Here is a 27,178-nt window from a genome sequence, read left to right on the forward strand (position 1 = left end):
AAGGCCGGTTGCCACTGGGGCAGCCCCCTTCGAGGGAGAGGCTCTTTGTGGGTTTACTAATTTGGGTTGCAGCAAAAATTAGAATGTAAGATGAGGCTGAGACCAGAGGTGCAAAAAAAAAAAAAAGACGCAACTATAGGCAGGAAATGAACAGTAGCTCTGTGTCTTCTGTCATGACAGAATTACTAAGGGGACTTTTCATTTAGGTCGAAATTAATTAAAATTTAATTAAATATTATGAATATGCTAAGTCTGAAGATTGTGCAAAATAAGGTTAGTGAAAACAAAACTTAAAGATCATAAAAACAAAGTTGTAAATTTAAATCTGTATCTCTCTCTTTTCCAAAAGCATGATGATGTAGACAAGCCTAGATTTTTATCTTTTAACCACTACTGGCTGGATAACTTTGGACAAGTTTCTTAATCTAAAAGCATCAGGCCTAGAAGTGATGACAATACTATTTGGTGAAGCTCTTATGAATGTAAGTGAAAAAATACATATGAAGCACTGAGCACAGTGCCTTGCTCCCTGCAATCTCTCAATAAATGTTCATGGTCATTGCTAGTTATTGTATGTGAATAGCTCTTTTTACCTATAAGATAATAGTAACCTCAGACTCAAATGTTCTTAATTAAGCATGCACAGTACATATAAATTATTAAAAACACAATTCTATGGAATGTTCAGATATTTTTCCATTGTCCTTGAAACCAAATAATGGGCCTATCTTTTTAGAAGTCACCATGAGCATCAATATAGAATATTAATTTTTATTCTTATTGGAAAAATAAGAAAGTTGAACATTTTTTTATAAGAAACTTATCGTAAGTACAGTTTCTTTCATTATGTAATAACTAGGCAAATTCTCCTTGAAATAAACTTGAGCATACTATTTTAATTAAAATATTATTCCATTGAGAAATAATCAATGAAACTATTTCAACTTGCAAATTTTAAATGAAACAGTTCTCTTAAATCAGCAATGATCCAATTGATATGTATGAGACATATATGTTTTAAATAAATGGCATTACGTTAACATTGTGATGAGTGTTTTTACACATATGTTCTTTGTAAATAATTATTGATGGCTAGCCATTTCCCTTTCAGGAAGCCATAACAAATTTAAGAATAAAATAATGTTTATATACAGGTGTGATGTTCTAAGAAACAGCTAGGAGAAATTTCACTTTCGGGTAGTACCAGCATCAACTTATCCAGAGAACATTTTTTAAAATAGCATATATTTTTAAAAGGGTATATTGGGGTTTTGGCTTCTTATCACACCATACCATGGCAAACTGTAAAATTGAATGAGGGTCCTGGCCAAGTGGCTCAGTTGGTTAGGTGTCCTCCCATAGACCAAAATGTTGCAGGTTCAATTCTCATTCAGGGCACATGCCTAGGCTTCAGGTTTGATGCCCGGTTGGGGGCACATACAGGAGACAACTGATTGATTTTCCTCTCTCAGATAAATGTTTCTTTCTGTCTCTCTCCCTTTCTCTTTCTAAAATCAATAAGCATATCCTTGGGTGAGGATTAAAAAAAATGAATGAGGTTATCTTCTAGTAATTAATGTGTATCTGAGGAAATAGATTTTGAGGTTATCTTAAATAAAATTTAAAATAATCAACATGTCAGTAAAATTTCTTACCCGGTGTTTTTCAGAACAACTTGTGCTCATGCTTTCTCTAACAAGGCCCACAATTGAATAATGTAAATGAGATTCCTCAAATTCCCCTTGAAACCACATAGAGGGCCTATCTTTTTTTATCTCACCTTCAACATCAACATAGAATATTAATTTTTATTCTTGGATATGGTCAAAAGGCCATTTCTTCAAATAGCAAGTATTAATAGAAGGTTCTCAACGGCAGAAAATTTATCTTTCAAGATTATAAAAGGAATTATTTGTTAAAAAGTGGAAAAAATGAAATAGTTCTTTCTCTGGCTTCAATGCATCACAGCATGACACATAATCTTTTCTGGCACCTCCTGAGCACATTAATGTTATGTTATGTTAATAAGATAATGAAAATTAGGGGTAACTAATGAGAAAAGGAAAAGAACACAATGAAAGTGTGTAATCACACCTACATTCATAAGGGCTTGCTTTGCACTAAATCCAATTCGAACACTGAATGGTCTTTCGACATGTCATTTAATGGAGCAGCTCCACCAGAAGAAGGATATAAACAATTCTGTCTCCTGCCAGTGTTCATTTGCTGCTTGTCCTAAAAGAGAGTGGTGGAGATGAAGCTACTTGTCTTAATTTAATGCCTTTTGGAATCTGATAGTATTTGTACAATAGGAGAAAAAAATAAAAATATTTATAAAGTGCAGTTTTTAATGAAATCTGTCAGTTCAGTACAAGTGTCACCTCTCTGTGGACTAACAAAACTGGGAATAATCTTTATCTCACCACATAATCCTTGGTGCAAAAACAATTTAATATTTTTGCAAATATAGATTCATAAATTATTATAATTCTGTCCATGGCTCTCAAACTAAAAAATATTGGGAATACTAATATATTTTCATATTATCTCAGTATGGAATTGTAATATTGGCTACTCTGCTTTATATTATGTTTTGAGGCTAATAGTATTTAGAATTTTATGCCACAACTCAGAGGGCTTCCGGGCAGGATGGAGGAATAGGGAAACATGGCTCACCTCCTCGCACAATCACAGAAAAAATTACAAAACAATTATCACCTAGAATCGTCAGGAAATTGAACTGTATAGAAGTCTGACAATCAAAGGAATTAAAGAAGTCACATTCATCCAGATGGGTAGGAGGGGTGGAGATACAGAATGGGTGGTCCCACACCCGTGTGTGATGGGTAAAAATCAGGAGGGATACCTTGGGTGTGAGGGATCCCAGCCCCAGACCAGCTCACCCAGCCCAGGGTTCCAGTGCCAAGATAATTCCCCGTAACCTGTGGCCATAAAAACCAGTGAGGGCTGGGGTGGTGGAAGAAACTGCTGGACCCTCAGGAGTCTCCTCTTAAAGAGCCCACAATGGAACTTAGGACTTATACAGACTTGCTACCTCTGGGTTCTAGCATGGGCACAGAAGCTGGTAAGGCTCCAGAGGCATACAGGGAGAAACTAAAGTGTCTGGCACCAGGGCGAGTGCCAGAGGACAGCTTCCTCCAAGACAACACTACAGAGGCCAGGCAGTGGCACCTTCCCCTTTCTGAACTCTCTCCCACACAGAGCAGCAACATCATACTGGAGACTCCATCAACCTGGTTCCCATGGATTGCCCACTTACCCAAGGCTCTGCCTCATCCAACTTTCAGGTGCACTATTCTAAAATAGGCCACGCTACTAAGACAGGGAGTCAAAGCAGCTCTACCTAATACACAGGAACAAATACAGGGAGGCTGTCAAAATGAGGAGACAAAGAAATATGGCTCCAATGAAATAACAAAACAAAACTTCAGAAAAAGAACTAAACATAATGGAGATAAGCAGTCTAATAGACAGAGTTCAAAACAGTGTTTGTTAGAATGCTCAAAGGACTCATTGGCTACTTCAACAACATAGAAAAGACCCAGGCAGAAATGAAGGTTACACTAAGTGAAATAAAAAGATGAAAATTACAGGTGGAGTGGATGGAGCTGAAAATCAAATCAATGATTTGGAATGTAAGGAAGAAAAAAAACATTCAATCAGAACAGCAAGAAGAAAAAAGAATCCAAAAACACGAGGATAGGTTAAGGAGGCTCTGGGACAACTTCAAGTGTACCAACATTCTAATCATAAGGGTGCTGGAAGGAGAAGAAAAAGAGTAAGAAATTGAAAACTGATTAGAAGAAATAATGAAAGATAACTTCTACAATTTGATGAAGGAAATACACACACAAGTCCAGGAAGCACAGAGAGTCCCAAACAAGATGGACACAAAGAGAACCACACCAAACACATCATAATTAAAATGCAAAAGTTAAAGATAAAGAGAAAAACTTCAAGAGAGAGGCAGATAGTTACCTACAAAGGAGTTCCCATAAGACTGTCAACTGATTTCTCAAAAGAAACTTTGCAGGCTAGAAGGGACTGGCAAGAAGTATTTAAAGTGATGAAAAACAAGGACCAGCTGAAGGGCATATACAGTGCTTCCCAGACAGGTAAAGCTAAAGGAGTTCATCATCAACAAGCCATTATTATATGAAATGATAAAGAGACTTATTTAAGAAAAAGATCAAGTCTATGAACATTACAATAGCAATAAATTCACAACTACCAATGACTGAATCAGAAAAACAAACTAAGCAAACAAGCAGAACAGAAACAGAATTATAGATTTAGAGACCATTTGGAGGGCTGTAAGTTGGGAGAGGGAAGGGGAAGAATGGGGGAGAAGATGCAGGGATTAAGAAGTACAAGTTGGTAGGTATAGAATAGACAGAGGGTTATTAAGAATAGTATAGGAAATGTAGAAGCCAAAGAACTTATATGCACGACCCACGGACATGAACTAAGGGGGTGGGTTGCTAGAGGGCATAGGTGGAGGGGAGCTAAAGGGAGAAAACTGGGACAACTGTAATAGCATAATGAATAAAATTTATTTCACAGGCATTTTTGTTTAGTGTTACAGCTATTTCTTCTTAGCAAACTTGTTAGATGATGTATTTTAACGTAAAATACATTGTTATAAAATAGGAAATGCATAAATATATATATATATGTGTATAAATATATACCTCCCCTCACCACACAAACACACACAGAAAGAGATAAGCAGGAGGGAAAGAGCAAAAAAGAGAGTTCTAAACCAACACCAATTAAAATGAAGGATGTTTGGAAAGCGGCTATTTTTGTTGAAGTGGTTTTATACTAAAATGTTGCAATTTATGTATATTCAAGCAAGCAGATTTTACTGTTTCATGTACAAATAGCACCATTCCAATCTGTATATACAGCCTTCTTTACAAGTAGTGTCCCCTTAATAATACTAAAGACATTCCTTTTGTGATCATTAGTTTTATTGTAGTACTTTATATTCAATAAAATTCTGAAAGTTCTCAATTTATTTTCCAAAGTAAAAGGGGTTGTAAATTGAATTTTATTTTTTGACATACCATTTATATAGAGACATGATGAGTTTAGTTTTTGTTTAAGTGTTTTGTAGTAAAGCTTTTTGTTTCTGCTTTTTAATCTACTAATAGATATGCAATAAAACATTATCAGAGAGTCTGAATAGAAAATTCAACATTCAGTTTTAATTTTCAAATGCCTCACTATCCATTTCTCCTGATTTTCTATTAGACTTAGAAATTAAAGATAAGTAGGCTTCTTATACATTATTCATTATCTAGACCCTTTTTGCAATAATTAAAAATGCCATTATTTATCTTTTAACATTACATCTACTTTAAAATTGTAAAAATAGCCCTGGCTGGTGTGGCTCAGTGGATTGAGTGCTGGCCTGTGAACCAGAGTCGCTGGTTGAATTCCCAGTCAGGGCACAGGCCTGATTGGGGAGGCCAGGGGCACACAAGAGGCAACCACACACTGATGTTTTCCTCTCTCCCTCCTTTTCTCTCTCTATAAATAAATTAATTAATTAATCAATTAATTAATTTTAAAAATAAATTAAAATTGTAAAAATATATGTGAGAATGTTTAAATCACTTTACGGAACAAGGTGGTACAAATGTATCAACAAATAAAAGAAACACTGTTAAATAACCTAATAATGGGGACAAAAGTAAGCTTTAAAATTTTATGTTCAAAGGGGTTTAAAATTTTTAAGTATTCTACTAAATTTAATTTTTTAAATAGATCTTGTCTATTTTGAAACCAAGTGACAAAAGTATAAACAATGAAAAATTAAGAATAATTAAAATTTTAAGTGAGTATAAACTTAACTTTGCTTCACAAATCTTCTGTTATTAAAAATATTAAATCCGTTTAATCCAGGTCAAGTAACCTATTCAGTTAAATATATTAAAATAAAATTTTGTTCTCTATTTTAAGTTTTGGCCCTATGGATTAAATCCATAGGCATATAATTCTAAAATGCATGTGAATTATAAATTGTGCAGTATTTGTTATACGTGGCATACATAATAGCTACTTGATTTATATTCTTAGCTATTCCAGCACTTTCACAAGTAATATTTTTAATCTCTGATAAACATCTAATTACAGTAATATAATAAAAAATTCCCTATTTAGATACTTTTGTTTTGCTATCAGTAAAAAATATAGCATTCGTTAAAAATACATCAATAAATATGCATTCTCAGTGGCAGATTGATTGTTTCAATAAATATTTGTTAGCTACATTTCACATGCAGACAGTGGCCACTGAGGACTTTGAAACACAAAGATGAATTAGAAAATAGTCCTGCCTCCCGGTGAATTTACAATCAAGTACAAAAGGTAGAAAGCAATGTGTCTTTAAATGTGCAACACGTGATAAAAATAGAAGAGATTAGACAGCTAAAAAATACAAAGAAGGCAACAGTATCATTGCAACAATAATTAACCTTGATTGTTTATTTTGTGCCAAGCACTGCATTTTACACCTCAGTGATTATTCCCAGCCACCCTATTCAGCATGTCCTATTTTTCTCATTTTGCTAATGAGGAATTGAGCCCTAGAGGCTTATTTACCCAAGCTCATAGAGTTAGTAAGTAGTAGATTTGATCTCATACCTACCATTTCTAAATATTGATCTCTAATATTTCTTCCACTGACATTTAAGCCAAACATAAATTGACCACTTACTGAGCACAATACTAGAGTTAAAAAGAAAGAAAGAAAGAAAGAAAAAGACATATTTTGTGTGTAATGGAGACACATAAACATTATAATATGCCAATGTAAATGCTATAGCAAAAAAATGTAAGATGTGCCACTAAAAACATGAAGTGTAAGCAGCATTCCTTAGGGGAGGCAAAACAATCTTCAGAAAAGTAGTCATTTAAGCTGAGGATTGATTGCTTTATTCAGTATTCGATGTATTTAAGAGAAAGAGGGCAAATGTGTGTGCACGTGTGCGTGCCATAGTTCAGGTGAACGTTGTTTGGCCAGTCGACAAGGAACATTTCTTTTCATTGTTTTTCAGTTTGTTGTCCACCTTTCTCCACATTGCTCCCCTCTACCCCATGCCTCCCCCATTGGTACAGTCAGTCTCCCCCCATCGTCCACACCCATGAGTCCTCTATTCATGTTCCTTTGCTTGACTCTCCCCTTCTTTCCCCTGTTATTCCCTTCCCTCCTCCTCTCTGGTCACTGTCAGTTTGTTCTTTATTTCCAAGTCTCTGTTTCTATTTTGCTCATTTGTTTGTTTTGTTGATTAGGTTCCACTTACAGGTGAGATCACATGGTATTTCTCTTTCACTGCCTGGCTCATTTTACTTAGTATAATATTTTCCAGTTCCATCCCTCCAGTCACAAAGGGTAGGAGTTTTAAGATTGTCCTGGCTGTTATGGCTTAGTGGTTTGAGTGCAGGCCTGTGAACCAAAGGGCCCCAGGTTCTGTTCCCAGTCAGGGCACATGCCTGGGTTGCAGGCCAGGTCCCCAGTAACGGGTATGTTGCACAAGAGGCAACATACAGTGATGGTTCTCTGTCTCTGGTGGAGAGCCAAGAAGGATAGTGTGTGCCAAGGGAGTTGGAATGCAGGCCTCGGGTTCAGCACAGCTGCCCTAGGCTGAAGAAGATTGATTGTTGCAAGAAAAGAATGACTTGGCCGCTTGCTAGATCACTGTACCAAGAAGGAGCAGGAAATGTTCTTAAAAAATAAAATGTACCTAGCCTTGCAGTTTTGTCTTCTCACTCTCTGCTTCAAAGCTTGCTCAATATATACAGCTTGACTTTACCAATAAACAGTTCCCTCCTCTGCATCCCAGAGAAGGGACTCCACCTGACCCTGCTTTAATGCTACTTCTTTATTTCTTAATGCCCCCGCCCCAAGTTGCCTTTGTTTGTGACCTTACTGATCCAGCCGTGCCAGTTGTGTTTGGGGGGGGGGGTCTCTCTCTCTCCCCCTTCCTCCCTCCCTCCTTGTCTCTCTCCCTCTCTCCTTTCTTCTCTCTCTCTCTTTCTCTCTCTCTCTCTCCTCTCTCTGAAAAATAAATATTTCTTAAAGAAAAGGTAGAAGAATGCATGTGTGCAAAGGATGAGCATTATAAAAGAACATAGATTATCAGGAAAAAAATAGCTAGCTAATGTGGTTTGGACAAAGAAATAAAATACATGTAGGACAGAAGTTAGAATGGTAAACTGGGATCACACTGAGAATACTTAATGGTCTGGTCTTAACATTGATCTTCTGGTAGGTGGGAGCCATCAGTCATTTTTAAGCAATTGCTGGAGTAATAAAATGAGACATGAGAGGATGAAGTTGGGCAGCACCAGCTTGAAAGGTAGTCACTGAAAGAAGAAATGTTGCAGAGGTAGAATGAAGAAGGCTTGTTGATAAACTGGAAGGAGAGAACAAGGAGATAAAACAGCTAAAAAGAATACTATTTTTCGCTCAATTCAATCCATAGGTTTGACACCCCTAGCAAAGAGAATGCAGAAGGAAGAACAAGTATGGAGGCCACAAGAGGGAAAAGAGGGTGGGACCCAAGGAAAAAAAACCCTAAATTTTGTTTGGATTGATTGAATGTAATGTAACTAAATAAGAACAAGAGAGTTAAAAATAATATGTCACATAATTTGCTTTAAATGCTGAAGGATTTAAGATTTATAATTAAAAAACTATTACAAAATATACATGTCTTAAACAGTTAATAAGAAGTTTATAGTAAAAGTCTATAACACTTTTTGATTCAAAATTAACATTGAAATTAGTTTACTCGTCAAATAGAGGACTCAAATTGTATATGAGGTTTCTTTTGTTACTATGTGTATCAAAAAAGCACAATTCATATCTGTTCCATGTGAAAGAAAATGTGAACACAAATAATTTTAGAGTTCATTTTAAAGCATCTTTGAGGAAATATATGATTTGTCATTATATTAGCAGTAGTAGGAAAAGAACAAAACACTTATTTTTGAGGTAACAACATTTATTTTCCAAAATATTTTCCAAAAACAGGAAAGTGAACTAAAAAAAGGCTTCAATTATTATATAAATGTAACTCTTTCTTATTTTGAATTCTCATGACTTCTGTAATACAGAATATTTCAATAAGTAACTTTAAGAAATAATAAAAGAAACATTTTTCTTTTGATCAGCTTAGTTTCTTTCTTTAATTTTCAAGTAGATATTAGCCCATATTTGACACCATTCTAAATTAAGAGTGAACTTAATTTTAGTAATTATTAATTCTTGAAAATTACATATAATTAAATAATAATAAAAATGCTGTACAAGTCTCTGTAATTTAGGAGGTGGGATTAGCTGGGGTGGGGTGGAGGGATGGGGAGAAAATGCAGACAATTGTAACTGAATAACAATAAAAAAAATTTTTTAAATAAAAAAATAAACTATGTTGCGTGTCTCTATATACCATGATTAAATTGTTGTTTGTATACCAAGCTCTAGTTTGCAAATTAGAATATTTCTGAATTATATCAGACTTTCTTTAGCCATACAAATACTAAAGGACATATTTAAGTGAAGAATTATTAATATTTTACAGTGATTTTTCAATATTCTTATGAAAAAATCAAACACTAACCTTTCTTATTTAAATTGTTTCTTTCCTCTCTTTTTTTGTCTTTGCAATCTTCAATTGTCTTATGTAGAGATAAATTGACCTGACATTTTCCTTATTTATATTTTATAATATATGGACATATTGTCTTTAAGGGTTTTAAAATGAGGCTTTCTTTGTAGTTCCTAAAAACACAAGAACCAGTTAAAGTAGTTGAAGAAGCAAAAGCTCTGTTCTTTTCACCTCTTGCAAGCACAGCTCCACATATTTACATCAATCAGCAAAAATGTGAGATTTGAGCATTTTCACCCCTACATTCTAAAATACTTTCACTATATGTATTTCAAGCAAAAGTGAGCCTTTAGTGCTGATAAGTGTTAAAATGGGATCTAATTGGGAAGCTAAAGTTACCATTATGGGACTTTGATGGGCTTTGGAAGTTGTTAGGACATCACTAATTATTCCACTAATATTTCTGCATCCATCGTATTAATTTATTCAACAGAGGGTAACAGTTATCAAGGCTGTTAGAAATTAATGGGCTAACCTACTCCCCTGGATGATACAGGCAATTATTTGGTGATTTTCTCTTAATGTTGGGCACCTGTGTGCATTCAAATTTCCAGATGAGGACTTAGAAATGTGTTAGCAGTTTCCTGTGTCTTAGCATTCTTTTAAAAACATTACTACAGCAAGTATAATCATGATATTCATTTCTGACTTTCCTTTTTAAAAAAACAACTCTGGATATAACTTTCCAGATTTGCTCATGAAGAGAACCTCACAAAAGTCAATGAATCAAACCTTTGGGGTCAGTTCCTCCAGATTATAATGACTGTCAGGAACCCATTATGATGTTTTTCAAGTAAATAAATGTATTGGCTATAAATATTAAAACTTCCATTCTGCATTGGATTCCAGGGCACATCTGGTGTTATTCCTAGGATGAGAAGGAACTAATGTGTTCTAACAATGAACCCCCAGATAATTCGATGGTTCAACATTCAGAGGATTGGGGGTTTTTTGACTTATGGTACAAACACCGATAGTTTCAATTATCGTTCCATAAATATTCACTTTCCTTCCCTTCCCACTGTGAACTTTTTATTATAAAGAAGGTGATGGAATAAGTGCAATGACATTGATGTTTTAGAAAATTTAATTCACTTAAAGTTTTCATTTTGTGTCAGTTTTAAATTTTAGGCATTAATTTAACCAAGCTTGTTAGACATTCCCTTATTACCATCTAAAAAGTAGTGAAATAGATTTATTATTTTAATTTTTCCCTTTCATAAAATATCTCTATGAATTTTCTACAGTTTTTTAAGGATCAATGCACATTATGTTCATAATAAGGTGGTTCTAAAAATAGCAGGTGACTGTTCTGCTTTAAGTATAAGTTAACTAATGACATTTTAAGCAAATAGTTTCCTTTCATATCAGTTCTTCTTAGACAATCAGAATATATCAGGTCTAACTTCTAATATTGTTAAAATTTTGAAATAATGAATTTTAGTCCTTTTCCTGCTTTACCCTCACCAAGGAAAAAATAATAAGGCAAAATTCTACCCAGAGATAATGAGTTCTAAATTAAAACATAAATGAATTTGACTTACCTTTCCATCACATTCCTTCTCTTAGGAATGATATATTATACAGTAAAATAGGGGGTATTCCACCCAGTGTGATTAACCTTGTTTGGAAGATCGAATTATATTTTATGTAATTATAGATATAACAGGTTTTACCCCCTAGCATTTTGTTTGATTTTCTTTTGTCCCTTTTTTAAATATATTTCTTTTTTTTCTTTTATTTTTTCTTTTAAATTTTCTTTTGGATGAATTTTTAACCCAATGTGTCCTCAGTGTATTGGGGAAGTTATATACTCTATTTTATTAAATATGGGTTACCTTAGACATTTTAACCTAATACATACCTAAATATATCAATGCTCCTACATCCTGAATGTTAGAGATTTAGAACATTTAATGCTAGTCATTCCCTTTCTAATCTAAATATTATTGTTGTGAAGTATTTTGCTTTATTTTTTAACCACACAAAATTTTATAATTATTGTATTGTGGAATTCATGCTTATACAGAGTTATTCACACATTTAATGTTTTCTACATTTTTCCATTTTTTCTCTTAATCTTAGACCTTCCAGCTGGAATCATATTCCTTTTACTGCAAGCTACACAATTTAGAACTTTTCATGTGCATCTTTTTATGCCAAACTTTTTCAGGGATTATCTGAAAAAAAACCCTGTTCATTTCATTTTTATTTTTGCAATAAATTTTCATTAGGTCTAGAATTCTAAGTGAACAGGTACTTTCTGCACGTAGAAGATATAATTTCCTTAGTTCTGTCGTCTAATGTTGCTGTTAAGAAGTCAACTGTCAGTCTAGTACTTCCAAGACTCCCCTTTTGGGCCGGAGGTGGGGGTGTTTTGTCACCTGTACGTGATGTGTGTATTGTATAGGTGCGTTACTTGTTTTTTACCCTGTTCGTAGTTTATTGGGCTTACATCTTTGCAGGTGGCTATCTTATATCAGTTTGGGACAATTATCTTCCATTCTTCTCTCTTTTGGAACTCTAATTAGAAGTCTGCTAAAATGTATCACTTTAAATTCTAAAACTTGCTTTTAATTTTTTTTTTTATCTTAGTCTGTGAAGCTTTCTGGATCATTTCTTTTACTCTATCATTCAGTTCACTAATTCTCTCATCAGCTCTGCCTAATCTGCTAACAACTTCATCTCTGAGTTTTAAATTTGTTATTATATTTTCCATTTCTAAAAGATACTTTCTATTTATGTTCAAGTTTTCTCATTCTTTATTTATATTTTAAGTTACCTGTAATTTATTAAAATATATCAGCATATTTGTTTTACAGTTTGTGTCTATGTATTCAAACTTCTAAAGCATTATGGATATGCCTACTTTTATTATCTTAACAGACTATTTTTCATGATATTTTGTTTTTTGTTCATTTTGGAAATTACTTTATTCTAAATTTTCAACTTTCTTGGAACTTATTTGTTAGAAGTATTTGAGTTATAGGTTGTAAGTAGCTTTTTTGAAAAAAGTACTTCTAATAGAAAGCTAGGCCATTATGGACCAAAGATTGCTTTTCTCAAATTCTCAGCTATGGATTTTTGGTCATTTAGGCAAAATTCAGAACCATTCAATCTACAAATTCAGAATATAATGGTTTCTCCTTGAGTTGAGAAAATTAATGTTGTGTTCATAAAGGATAAAAACTCTGATGCGGGCTTGTATTGGGCCGGCTGTGGCAGTGGTGGCTAGAAGTGAGAGACGCAGCTCTCATTCACCCTCATCACGAGAATTCAGTGTTCTGGGTGGGGAAGTCTCACTGGACTCACTTCCATAAGTGGGCCATCGGTCTGATTTCCTATTGTCTGAGCCACTCAACACCTCATAAATTAAATGTTAAGTTCACCTCCACCAGTAAATGTGTGCCTCCCCTTCTTCACTTATGTAATAATAATAAAATGTATTCAATAAAAGATACTCAATGTCATTAGATAATGTGTATAAAGAATTTGCATAGCACCTGGAAAATTGTAAGTGTTCAATCAATGTGAGTTTGCAGTATCAGCAGTAACATGATACAAATAATGCTAATGGCCATTGTGGTTTAAGGAGCACTGGGCTGATAGTTGATGTAAGACAAAGCCAACCTCAGTCTTTTACTTTAACAGATTCAGTGACATGTAGGATTCTAGCTACAGTTTAAGGCTGACTGTGAAGTAAGAAATTGGAAGCAATGATTGTAGAAGAAAATTTCTGAGGAACTAAACTGTGAAAATAGATATGGGAATTATGGATAGAGTGTCAGAAGTGAGTATAGAATAAAAGAAGAGTTGCTTTATTTTAGTGAGAAAGAGATAGATGTCTTATATTCTTTTGAGGTAAAGGTTAAAAATACAGAGATAAATAGAGCTGATGAAGCATTAAATGAAGAAGAAATGGGAGAGATTAGGTCAAGGAGTAAGTACCTTCAGTGGGAGAGAAGAGTCAGCTTGCTCCTCTGACATTTAAAGAAAGACCATAAGTGCAGATATAGATACTTTAAAGTTATAGGATGAAAAGTTGAGATTTTTCACACTGATATCCTTAATTTTAATGTGAATTGCAGCTTTCTATTCACTAAAGGAGACTATGAAAAAATATGTGCTTTGAAAAAAAGGGTTAATTTGGGGAGTGAGAGAACACACAGCAAAAATTTCCCCAAAACAAAGGCACAGTTGGACTCAGACCATGGATTCAGAGAAACATTAGTCTTCCTGATTATTTAATTTCTTTCATCACTTTTAGTCACCTGGGAGTAGGTTGGTGGTTAAGTTGATTCAAGAAGAGGAAGCCCCAGGTGGTGGTACTACTAACATTACTGAGAATGTACTAACAATAGAGTTTTATATTTTGGGAAAAAAAATCCAGTAAGCATGATTTTGTTTAAAAAACCATGTATCTCATTTTTACAATTTGCTCCAAATATACTGTGAAATATAGGTATTTCTGAGTTATAATGATTAATTCCATGTCCAAACTTTGTATTAAGCAATTCTTTATTTCAGGAAAAGTATCTTTTAAAAGCATCTTAATCATTAAGTTAAAATATCATGACTTTGTGGTCATCATAATTCAATAAATTAGCAATACCGTAAATTAAAATTACTTTTTTAATTGAAATTGAAGTTAATCAGCAGGAACTTTGCAAAGAAGCTTAATGTACCAGGCAATCACAATGATTGTATTGCAACAATCTTTTCTTTTCTAAATGTGATTGTTGTGTTATAGGGTCTATTATAAAATATAAGTGCACTTCTATGTGGAATCTAGAGGACAAAATAAGCTGACAAACAAAATAGAACCAGAGGCATGGACACATGGAACAGATTGATAGCTGTCATAAGGGAGGAAGCTTGGGGGGCTGGATGAAAGAAGGTGAAGGGATTAAGCAAAAAACTATATACACACAGAAATATAAAACATAGACACAGACAACAGAGTGGTGATAGCCAGACAAAAGGGGCATGGGGGTGGGCAAAGTGGGGACAGAAAGAGACTTTGCACTGGGCGATGGGCACACAATGCAGTGTGCAGATGTTTTGTTGAGTTGGATGCTTGAAACCTGTGTGGTTTTGTGAACCAATATCCCACCGATAAACTCAATTTAAAAATAAATAATTTACTAAACACAAAAATACGTAAATGTTTAGAATATCACAACCCAAAATTGAGTAAAAGAAGTCAAGCAGAAAAAAGAACATATATTATGATCTCCTTAAAATAAAGTTAAAAATTAGGCATAACCAGTCAATGGTGTTAGAAATCTGCATAATGTTTTCCTGGGGATCTGGATATGACTAGAAGGCCAGGAAGAATATTCTGGAATGCTGATAATGTTTTATTTCTTTTTTAAAACAATGTTATTTGTTGATTTCAGAGAGAGAGGAAGAGAAAGGCAGAGAGAGAGAGAGACAGAGAAAGACATCAACCTGTTGTTTCACTTGTTTATACATTCACTGGTTGCTGCTTGTACTTTCCCTGACCCATGAGTGAATTCACAACCTTAGCATATCAGGATGATGCTCGAACCCACTGAGCCATGCAGCCCGGACAATGTGTTATTTCCTGATGCAGCTCTCATGGATGTGTATATTTTGCAAACAATTTTTGAGCTGAGTACTTAAGATTTGTACTTTTTGCATGTCTGTTATATTTCAGTATGTTTGGATTATCAGTAAAAATTTTATTTGGGGGGAAATGTCAATTAAAGGATAATATTCAGCAGAGTCTTTGATTGGGTTGGCATTAGTCCCCAATTTGCTCACAGTATGTAAAGAAATGTTTTTGACTACTTGATTCAAACTCTGATTTTAACTTTAGAATTTTTAGTTCTTATGCTATGCTTTGTTAAATGAATAAGATCTCTGGGGTTCAAAGATCAAAAAGAAAAAAATTGTTCTTTTCTTTGTTCTTTTTTTCCTGTTAAGTAATAATGTGGTGAAATCTAATTACCATTTCTCTAATGCCAAAACTAAGCCTGCCTTTATGTAATCCATACCGATCATCTAAAGCAAGGAGCTGGTAGTTAGAGCTTGTCCTATCTGTTCTAAAGTCGCGAATTTTAACTTCTTAGAAAATTCAAAAAATATTTTATTCTGAAGTGAAATAATTCTAGGTCGTTTAAATTACCTTGACTAACAGGTGAGTAGAGTTTTCCTGAAATGTTTCACTGGTTAAACACATATCTCAAATTTAAATCTAGACAGTCAGGCCCATGCTGTACCTTAATACACATTTATATTGTTTCCCTAGTATCATCATTATTTTCACCCCAACTTCACCACTTACTATGCACACTTTGGCTATGTGAATTTAATTAAAATTAAGCCAAATGAAATTTCAGTTCCTTAGTCATATTAGCCTCGTTTCAAATGCTCAGTAGTCACATGCGTCTCGTGGCTACTGTATTAGAAAGAGCATAAATCGTTGTCAAAAAGTTTCACTGGAAAACACTAATACATATTATTAATACAATAATATGTTTCTCGGTGAGTTTATTAAATGAGAATATTTTTGTAGAATTCTTAGCATTGTGATGGCAAATCATCAATGCCTAATACATGATACTTAATCATATCATTGGTTAAACTAAAAATAACCAGATAATAAAATAATAATAAAAACATAAAGATTACATATTTAGTATCATGAATAGGGCATATATAGTTTGGTATAAATTCACTAAGACTCTGTCAATCATTCTGCTTCCAAATACTTCACTATAAAACAATTCTCAGATTGTCCTCATGAAAAATCTCCCTGAAGTAGAAATTTATGTATGTGCACAAATTTATTAAACACACACAAACCTATACCATGTTCTAAGCAACTATTTACCTTTTAAATATTCTAAAGGTGAAGAAACTATAACCTGTAGTCTGTAAGTAAGTACCTACCACCAGGAGCAAATCTGGTTAATCAGGCTAGGGAACAATTAAAAAAAGAACTTGGGTTAGTATTCTAACCCTCTCTAATTATGATATGGTGTTTACTAATTAGAATCTCTATGTATCTCTGGTTTTACTGGTTGAATGCTCTGGACTTCGATTTGTCTCTCTGTCGTTAGAGGTATTTTTGTGCCTTATTTTATTTTTTCCCTTTTAGGAAATAGGTTAGATACAAAAACACAAACACATCTATGCCTTCACAAAAGAAAATGGTCAGATAAACAACGAATCCCTTCCTTAAGCCAATTTGTATCATAGCCCAGAGCTGAACCCATCTGTCGTGACAACCAAAACACTCGATTCATCAGGGGGACTCTGTTGGTGTCCATGTCCTTCACTCACAGTTCAGTCATTACTATCCCAATGACAACCATCCAACCCTGTGGGCATAAAGCCTGCAAGTCTACCTGAAACACCCAGAAGAATAGACTTGGAGGAGGGATTTTTTTTTTTTTTGATTATTATTACAGAAGGAACATCGGTCTTACAAACAGAAATAAGCCCTTCAATAAGGGTCATTTTTTTCCTGATCATGTATAATCTGTGTTTTTTTTTCCCTCTTAGGCTACTGATAAAGATACTGGCAATTATAGTGCCATGGCGTACAGACTTATAATCCCACCAATCAAAGAAGGAAAAGAAGGATTTGTGGTCGATACATATTCAGGGCTTATCAAAACCGCCATGCTCTTCCATAATATGAGGAGGTCCTACTTCAAGTTTCAAGTCATCGCGACTGACGACTATGGGAAGGGACTAAGTGGCAAAGCGGATGTACTCGTAAGTAAATAAATCTTCAGATAAGGGATACATGCCATACTGGAGCCAGCTTTTTCAACTGATAGAACTTTTACATTTATTTGAAATCGGCTTTCTAAAATACAAATGTGATTAATTTTCACCCGGATTCTTGATAGCTATAGTTTAGGATACAAAATATGTACATATAGTATATGATTTTTTGACATTTGAGAAATACATCCCATGTTTTATATATGATTGTCACAACTATGTCATCAGCATTGGATTTCTGTTTCGTTTGTGGATCTTATTTTCAGTACATATTACGCTGGAACTACTTCAAATTTAAAATGCTTTACAGAGATAATCTGTAGAAATTAAAATGATTTTTATTATTATTTAAATTACATGTAGGCCTTTGTAATTAAGAAAACAAAAGGAAATATTTTGGAGCAACTTCATGTTCCAATGGATGTTTATTATTTGTTTTACCAAAAGTCCCATCAATGGTGTTGATGACCTGTGACTGTACCTTTGACTTCAGTCAATAATATCACTTATCTTTTTCTTCACAAGCTCAGTGGTAAATTCTTCCCAAGGGCAATTTGCTACTAACATTTATTCAAAATGTTAGTGCATCTATTCCATGGAATCTCTATCATTATTTGGACTTTTCTCTGATGAATCTAGTAAAAATTATAAGAATAATTATTATTGGAAATATCACTTAAAAATAGAATCAAGTATAATTTTTATTTTGCTCTTTACATCTTATTAAATTTTCATTTTTCACAGTTTTCCTCATTTAGTTCTCTGGACAAGTTTAACCTTAATATATATACATGTGGACATCAGTGATCAAATTTTTTTTTTTGAGATAATGGTGAAGACCAATCACCATGATTATGTGGGGTATGAAGGCCAGAACATTCTCATTTATAACAGTAAAGCTGAATAGAATAAACAAAGGGCAATCTAAGCCAGGAAGTTTCTGACATAGAAGCTATTAAGGTTGACATAGACTTTTGATCAAATTAATATTTGTAGATATTATGTAAAATAATGTTATTTCTCTTTCTGTTCTTTCAGATATGTACATTGTGGTATTTTAAGGCTAAAAGATAAGTTTAGTATAATTAAAGTTTAATTAAAAATTATAAAAAATAAATGTATTTATATAGGTTATACATATATGCACATAAGCAATGTGAAGTTTATGGGATTTTTATTTGACCTCTGTAAACTCTTGTGTGGAAATTATGAAGTATACCTTTAAAATTATCCAAATATATTGAGAAAAATTAAAGTTAAAAAACCCATAATGTTCTGTATTTACACATCACCATTTATAAGTATGAATCCCAGCAAATGCTACTTGTAAGATCTGAGATCCTTTATGTCAAGAAAAAGGAGGTATGGAGAGAAATAAAACTTTTATGCAGAGGGACAGCAATGCACCAAAGCCAAGAAGGAAGGGAATGATGGCAGGTCTGAGTCACTGATAGATACTCAGTTTGGAAGATTGAGAGAAGGAAAGTGAATAAGAGACGGGGCTGAAGATGGAAGTAGTTGATCCACGTAAAAGCTGTAAAATTATTATTAAAATTATCAGAACTTTTGCCTAAAAGCAACAAGAAATTGTTTGTATCATAAATTTTTAATAAGGGTGAGTACAGATAAGATGTTTAATTTAGATAAAACATTCTTGCTTGATACAAATCTGGTTCTCCCATGAGGGTGCCACTTCTGCTGCCTTCCCTGAATAACGGCTCTAGTGTTCTGTTCTGTTTGTCACAGTCTTCACACTACTACTGGCAACGTAGGATTCTCAGTGCCCCACATTGCTACTTCTAGCTGTTTCCTTCTTCCTAAGAATCCATTCTTGATTCTCATCATCTGACTGTCACTCACTCACTGCCTCACCACACTGCGGTGATCTCCCAAATCTTTGGTCAATCCCAAACATATTTCAGTGAGTTTAGCTCTTGAGTTACTAATTCCCCTATCCTAATTTTTGACAATTTTATTATATGCAGAGATGAATCTTCCAGTAGCCTGAGCTCACAATTTCCTTCAATGCCTTTCTTCTAATGGCTTTCCCATCCACACTATTACAACTGCTTAACAACCAGAGTTATTTTAGCCATTACCAATTACTGCAAGCCCTCTATAATCTCCATTTCAAACCTCCCACTCTTTGACAATAATGCCGAGTGCCTTCAGCTAGCTCTAGCACCCTTTTGTTCTCCTCAGAGCCTTTAATTCGTTTAGCTGCTACATTTTTACCCTTCCTCTAACCCCATGTTCTCTTTCCTGCTTACTAGTTTTATAGTGCATTATCAATTATTATAAGCACTCAGTCACATAAAAATTCAACTCCTTTGCCATTTCTTCCGACATCATACTCACTTAACAAAACCATAAGTCTAGTTAATTGCAACTTTCTCCATTCTCCCATGCTGAATGTGTCTGCAAAACATATGCAATTGTATAATTAGTCTTGCTTTAAATTAATGATGAACTCTCCCAAGTGACCTCTTGTATTGTCCAGTAACCACGTATTTCCTGGTTCATTTGCACTCCTCTTCTCCTAAAAGAACTTGTCTCTTACAGTCTTCAACATCTCCTCATCCTCACTAATTAATTGGCTAACTAATTTGCAACCTATTTCACTGAAAGATAAAATTAAGGCATTTAGAAGGATACTTCTACAGTTCCCATCACTATATCTACCTACCTACCAGGATTCACACTGACATTCTTTGCCTTATTTCCTGTTCTTTAGATGAATTCTCTATGCATTTATCTGGTGGAGTCATTACCACCCATGCAACAGATCCGAATCCCATTCACCAGCTCCAGAACATTGTCTCAACGGCTCTCCCCTTTCTTTTATACATCACTAATATCAGTCTCCCCTCCTTGGTTTGATTATTCCCATAACCACCCATAATCATGCTTTTATCTCTTTTATGTTCAAAAATAATACAAAATATTATTCTCCTTCTAGCTGCCACTCATTTCCATTCCTTTTTCAAGAAAAACCATTATCACAGTTGACCAATTTTTCACTATTTAATCTCTTTAAAGCTCTCTCTAATCATAATGTGATATCTACACTTATCTAAACTTATTATGTCAACATCAACTGCTTCTTGTTACTAAACAGCCTAGTAATTTCAGTCTTCTTATTTGATCCATCAGCAGCACTTGACTGCTTATCTTTACTAGCCTTGGAGGCCATTTTGCTCTCTTGGTCGCCTCTTACCTCACTATTTATTCATTCTTAGTTCTTTTGCTTATTTAATTTCTTCTCCTGACCTTTTAGTATTGATATTTCTTAGGGCTCAGATGTTAATTCTCTTTTATATTTGTACTCATTGACTCAGTAAACTCATTCAGTCCCATAACTTTAAAATATCATCTATATACTGAAACATATTAAATTTATATCTTCCCCCCAAAGCTCATTTCTAAACAGTGGACTCATATGACTATTTGTGCATGCATCAATTGCTTCTGAATATCTAATGAAGATATCTATTTGATGTTTCCCAAACTGAAATCCACTTCCTCATCGCATTTCTTTCATTTATAATCTTACCAGCTTCACCTGATGACCAAATCATCTTTGAGGTCCCTAGGCTAAAAATTGTTTGATTCCTTTTTATTCTAAACCACACATTCAAATCCCTTAGTAAATACTCTTATTATTATATAGATATAGTATATATTATATATGTAAATATAATATATTATATATGTGTGTATATGTATATATACACTGCACAGTTTTGCAACATTTCTATTGTTACAACTTGGTGGAATCCACCATCATATTTTACCTATATCGTTGCACAAGCTCATTACTTACCCTCGTGTTTCTACTCTTGCTCCATGAAAGTCTGGTTTTAATATAACAGCCTGTGATTTTAATGTAATTCAGGCCCTTTGATTTCCTAGCTCACAGCATTCTAATATCACACCAATCTCCTCAGAGAATTTTTCAAGTCATTATATGAGACTATGAGGTCCTCCATAATCTGGCCTCCAACAGCCTCATCTTCTACTCTTCTCCCTCTAACTCATTCAGACTCAATAATATTGGCCAAGTTGACTTTCTTCAAACAGGCAGATATGCTCTTAGAGACTTTGCAGTGTCTCTGCCTAGAATACCTCTTCAACTGCCTTACCTTGGTGTTGTATCAAAGAATACACATTTACCTCAAAAGGCTCTTTAAATACCTCTTACTCTTCAAAGAAAGTGAGATTGCACTAGAAACCATTTAAAACAGACAATAACCCCAGTCCACACAAGAAATGGTGAAGGTCTCTAGAGCTCTAGAGGGCCTCTCGAGGGTCCAGTTTGCTAGCTATTTGTCATATGTAGCTACTGAGCACTTGAAGTGTGGCTAGGTTGCATTAAAATGTACAATGAGTACACAACACACACTGGATTTCAAAGTCAGCATGAAAAAATGTTAATTACATGTTGGAATGATAATATAGTAAATACACAGGGTTAACTCTATTGTTGACTTAATTTCACTATTTTTTTAATCTTTTTTATTTTGGATACCAGAAAATTTAAAATTATATATCTGGTATGTATTTGTGTCTCAAACTATATTTCTACTGGACAATACTGTCTAAGTTATATGGGAACAAATGGAAGAAAAAGGAAAGATAAAAGGTTTGGGATGAAGAATTAAACGAAGTAAAATCTGTAAATTGACAATCTCTTGTTTTACAAACCTGTGCTCTACAATGTTACTTGTCACAAGTGTATTTTTGTGACAGCCTTTCCTGTAAGTCACCCAGGCAAATGCTTGGCTAGCTGCCCACTGAGCAGCCCAGCACCCAGGAATAGACAAAAGTCACACACAGTAACTACACTATTCACTCATCTTTTATTGAATGCATGCTCACTCAAAGTAGAACATCAACATACATTAATATCCTACTCACACTCTAACAATCTAAGAGAAATACCACACACACACACACACACACACACACAGAAATCAATGGGGGATAACAAACCCAAGTTCCAGAGTGTCCATCGGCAGGTCTGGGAGACAGCACGGTGGCCAACGGAGTTGTCAGCATCTTCCAAGGCAGGACCTCCAGAGCTCCATGGATACCAGCGCAGGTGAAGTTCTCAGTCCAGCAGGGCAAAGCCTCTGGTAGCAAATGCCAAAGGAGATCAGTGTGGCATGGAGCAGCACTCTGGTGTGTGGAACTCAGCTGTCTCAGCAGTGGTCTGGAAACTTCCTCAGTTATATCTTGAAAGTGGTGTACTCCTCCATTCTGGGTCTTTTGATAAATGCCTTGGCACCCCTGATGCCACGTGGGGAATTTACCCTGGAACCTATGGGTGGTACATGGCTGTTTTGCTTGGCACCCCTAAAGGCAAGTGGGAATTTCCCCAGGAGCCTATCTATGGGTGGCTCCACTCTGCAAACATGGCTATTCTAATCACATGTGCAGATATCTTAAGTGTGTCTCCTTACCAGATGTGTCTCTGTGACTTAGGTAGTTTCCCTCTTGATCCAAAGTGTCATGGCTGGCTGACAGCCATTTTGGTTGAAGTGAGTGACTCCACTTTGTTTATATACTTTATGGTATCGTGATCAGACCAAGGTTATTTAATTGGTCCTGGTCTCCATATTACTTCCCTTTTTCATTTTTTTTACCATACATAGAAACGAAGATTAACTCCCACAATGATAAGAATATTTGCTTAAAAGTCTTCCATTAGTAAACAATAGAGAGTGAAATTAAGTAATTTTATAAGAAGAATATTTAATATTTGGTACAATAAACAGATATGTATTTCTGGAACTATTTGAATAGAGGCTATACTGGGAAAAGTAATATAAATAATATCTAGAATCTTAAATATCAAATATCTTTGCCATAGATGATAGAAGAAGCCAAAATTCAGGGATGTAGGATTTCTTTGAAAAATCAAAATTTAAACTGTAATAGCTTATTCTTCATTTGCATGGGCAAAAATTTGTACCAATTATACATAAATCATATATTAACACTTATAAAAGATTTTAAATTTTAAATGTAACTTTTAATAGTCTGAGGTAACTACTTTTGGAGTTAACTAAAAATAAGTAAGACTGGAGTTAAGTAAGACTTTGTTATTTTATCCAAATTAGAAATACATTATTTTTATAGCTTAGAAATACAAAAGTATGTTTTCAAAGGCTATTAAAATCAGGAAATCTTTTAGATAAACTCTAAGCTTATTATAGATATGACAGAGGATCTTAAATCTTAACATATTCTGTTGATTTAGTCAGAATTTAGCCCCTAAGCTCATTAAAAAATTAAAAATTCCCTTTGAATAAATAAGTTATCCTTCTGTGAAATTACTGACTGTCCTTAAAAGGCAAATAATAGAGTTACTATAACTGCCAGGCACAATTTTGCTTCCAGATAGGGTCCTAACACCTGAATGGACTGCATTCCTATAAATAAGCTCCCATATCTCAGAACATATTTCTATAAGGGGAAATTCTACTACTTTCCTGAACCCACATATAACTAACATTTTAGTTTTTAATTGCCCTACAATTAGTACAGCTAATAAGAATCTAACAACCACATGTAATAAATAACTGGGTTTTTGTCATGGTAAACTGTGTAAGAAAAAAATCCAAAATTTCAGGATTTTTAACAAACAAATTTTATTTTCTTCTCACATGACAGCAATGAGAGTGTACGTTGGTTGGGTGATATGCTTGACAGCTTTCCTGCAAATGGAGGAACAGGGACTCAACTTCTTCCAAGTTACATTTCTGTCCTTATCTATGACTTCTTTATCTGATAGAAATGAAGAAAGAAAGGAAAAGCTCACACATGGAAAAGATTTAAGCATATTTTATTCCTGTGACTAACTTTACATCTGTCAGAACTCCATCATATGGTTCCACCAAACTATAAAGTAGGTTGAGGAATCCATTCTTGTTGACATAACACTCCATGACTACTCTTTGTTCTAGGGTATTTACTTTCGATCATAATTTTTATTTTATTTTACATTTTCTATCCAGTGTTGAAAGAAAGAGAAAAAAGATAAGAAAGGAAAGAAGATAAAGAAAGAAGAAAGAGATGGAGGGAGGAAAGGACAGAGATAGGAAGGGAGGAAGGAAAAGAGAAAATTTTAAAAGTATCACATACAGTTTTCTAGAGGTTTTTGTCATGTATTTATACTACTAAAACAAAAACAAACAAACAACTAAAAACTAATTCTGTGTAACTTCTGTCTCTTTTTCTACTCAGGACCAGTAAGAAAAGAAAAAGTTACACAAAGACTGTGATAATCCCTTTTCTAATGAAGTTAGGTGAAAATTTTTGTGCGTGAAGACAAAAACAAGATTCCTCTACATGTTTAAGGAAAATTTAAACATTTGGTCCCAGACACCTATAATAAGTTAGAGATATATGTTTGTAACTGCCAATGTTAACTGATTGCTCACAGATGGAAATAAGACAGATGTCTGGTTTAATACCTGCTGCAGAACATAAATTACTGGGCTCAAAGAATGGTTTGTAAGATTGCTAATTCACTGTGATATTTCATACTAGTCTGGATTTATTATTCTCCTGAAACATGAAGGCTCCAGCCAACCTGGACGTATTTTCCCATCTGGCAATATTCACTAGGGATGAGTGAGTAGTTGACCTCTTTAGATGAGTCGTAGGCTCTCTGATGTGTCACAGTTCCACTTCTCCCCAGTCTTTCATAATTTGGGCTACTTCACTCATTAAGTTACCTGAATTTAGTTCTGGTCCCTGAAGACACTGAGTTTGTGACTCCTGATCGGGCCTCTATGAGTCACTGTATGTCGACAACCTAGAGCCAATTTCTAAAATACTTGCAGTGTGAAATTATTCCCTGGTATAAATTATGTTCATATATATGGTTCTAAATATACCTAATCCAGAGTGTTCAATTCATGGTTCTGGTCCATATGCATTTACACAACTTTAATAGTGTCAAATGTATATTCAGGACAACATATGATTTGACTTTACATTTTTTACATCCAGATTGGGTAATAGACAAGAACACATGTTCTGGAGTCAGACAGCTTGAGCTAATAGGTTCCCTGTTATTAAATGTCTCTTTGGGTTTTTTTTTTTTTTTTTTGCTTTTCTTATTTAAAACTGAATAATAGACATAACTACCTGATACGGGGGTTATTCAAATTAAATGAGTCACACTCTGTTGAGTATTGAGGAAAAAAGTAAATTGTGTGCTATAAGCAGGGAATAAATGCTTTTATTTTTATTCTATTTTGCTAAATGAGAATAGAGAAAAACTGTATGTATGTTAAATGAATAGGGTGAATTCATCAACCGCTGTTAAAATTTACCCTGTATGTAAATTTATATATATATATATATAATCTTCATCCACACATATAAAATTGGCTAAAGCAAACACAAAGACTATGTATAATGATTTTATGGAATGAATTATTCTGACTAGCCATATTACAAATTATTAGTCACAATGAAGAAATGATTTCTTGAGATTTATAAAATCTAAAGGCTGTATTTTTCATTATTCTGAATGTTCTTAAATAACTCAATTGAACACCAAACAAAAACACCTTATTTTATGTCCTAGTGAATAATCAAAAAAGCAAAGCAAGCAAACACACACAAAATCAACGACAGGTGAGATCACTTAGGGTTCTGTAACCTCCAAGTAAACAACTAATGGCCTGTCGTTCTCAACACGTCCCAACATCTCATGAAAATTATATGACTAAAATCATTTATTACTAAATTTTAAAAAATGGGAAACTACTATGTAAAATGCATAGTAGAGAAGAAATAGCAATGTTTTTAATTATAGAAATGTTAATGAGTAAAAGCCAAATAAATCCTGTTTTTTCTTTTCAGGTCTCTGTCGTCAATCAGCTGGACATGCAGGTCATTGTTTCTAATGTGCCTCCCACACTGGTGGAAAAAAAGATAGAAGAACTTACAGAGTAATGGGCTTTTGTTTACTTATATATGTATTTTCATGCAGCTACAATTTTTATTAGATTAGGTCATTTAATTATTATAATGTTCAGATTAAACATATATTTAACACACTGTCATAATAATTTAGCTTGCTGTTTTCCTGCAATATGTATTTTATTTGAAATATGTGAAGATTCTGAGAGTGCTTGCAAATAAGAATGAAAATTAGATGTGAGAAGATCTTATTATTTCAGAATGCTTTGATTGATGCATCGACATTATCTCAAGTGCAGCATATAAGAAATAAGTCATAATATTAATTATTCGAGTACACGGCTTGATTTTGTGGCTCCAAATTACTCAAATGGCTCAGTATCTAAGCAATCCAACCAGTGCAGGGAATGCTATTTCTCAGAGTGATATATCTAGATGGCTAAAGCTTATTTTTCAAAAACCAAGTGACTAAATCCCAAAGACTCATATATTTAATTATTCTAAAATATATATCATGCCCTTCTGCCTTTGAACAGTGCACGCTGAACTAACGTTATTGTTGACTCAAAGTCGTAATTATTTATTAAGCTGCAGTTCTTTAATATTCTGAGTGCTATTAAGGGTTATTAAAATATCTTTACTATTTCACTCTCATCTACCCTAACCTAACTTGCCATCATTTCATGATTTTTATGTCGGTATTTATTTATTATTGTGTCTTCGATTGAGTTTAGGTTGACAGATGTCAATGATCACTATTAACTTTCCTCTCTCTAATA

The 27,178-nt window shown here is 34.0% G+C and overlaps 1 protein-coding gene across 1 annotated transcript in view; it reads left to right on the forward strand.

Annotated features, from left to right (window-relative positions):
* The window catches only part of PCDH15 (protocadherin related 15), an 870,634-nt gene that overhangs the window by 787,175 nt on the left and 56,281 nt on the right, over window positions 1–27,178 (forward strand). The window contains exons 30-31 of the mRNA XM_053923048.1: window positions 17,232–17,447; window positions 26,340–26,428. Of these exons, the coding sequence (XP_053779023.1) occupies window positions 17,232–17,447; window positions 26,340–26,428 (305 nt within the window). The remainder of the gene's footprint in view (window positions 1–17,231; window positions 17,448–26,339; window positions 26,429–27,178) is intronic.

Source organism: Desmodus rotundus, chromosome 4, assembly GCF_022682495.2.
Source record: "Desmodus rotundus isolate HL8 chromosome 4, HLdesRot8A.1, whole genome shotgun sequence".
In the NCBI taxonomy this organism is placed as follows: Eukaryota; Metazoa; Chordata; class Mammalia; order Chiroptera; family Phyllostomidae; genus Desmodus; species Desmodus rotundus.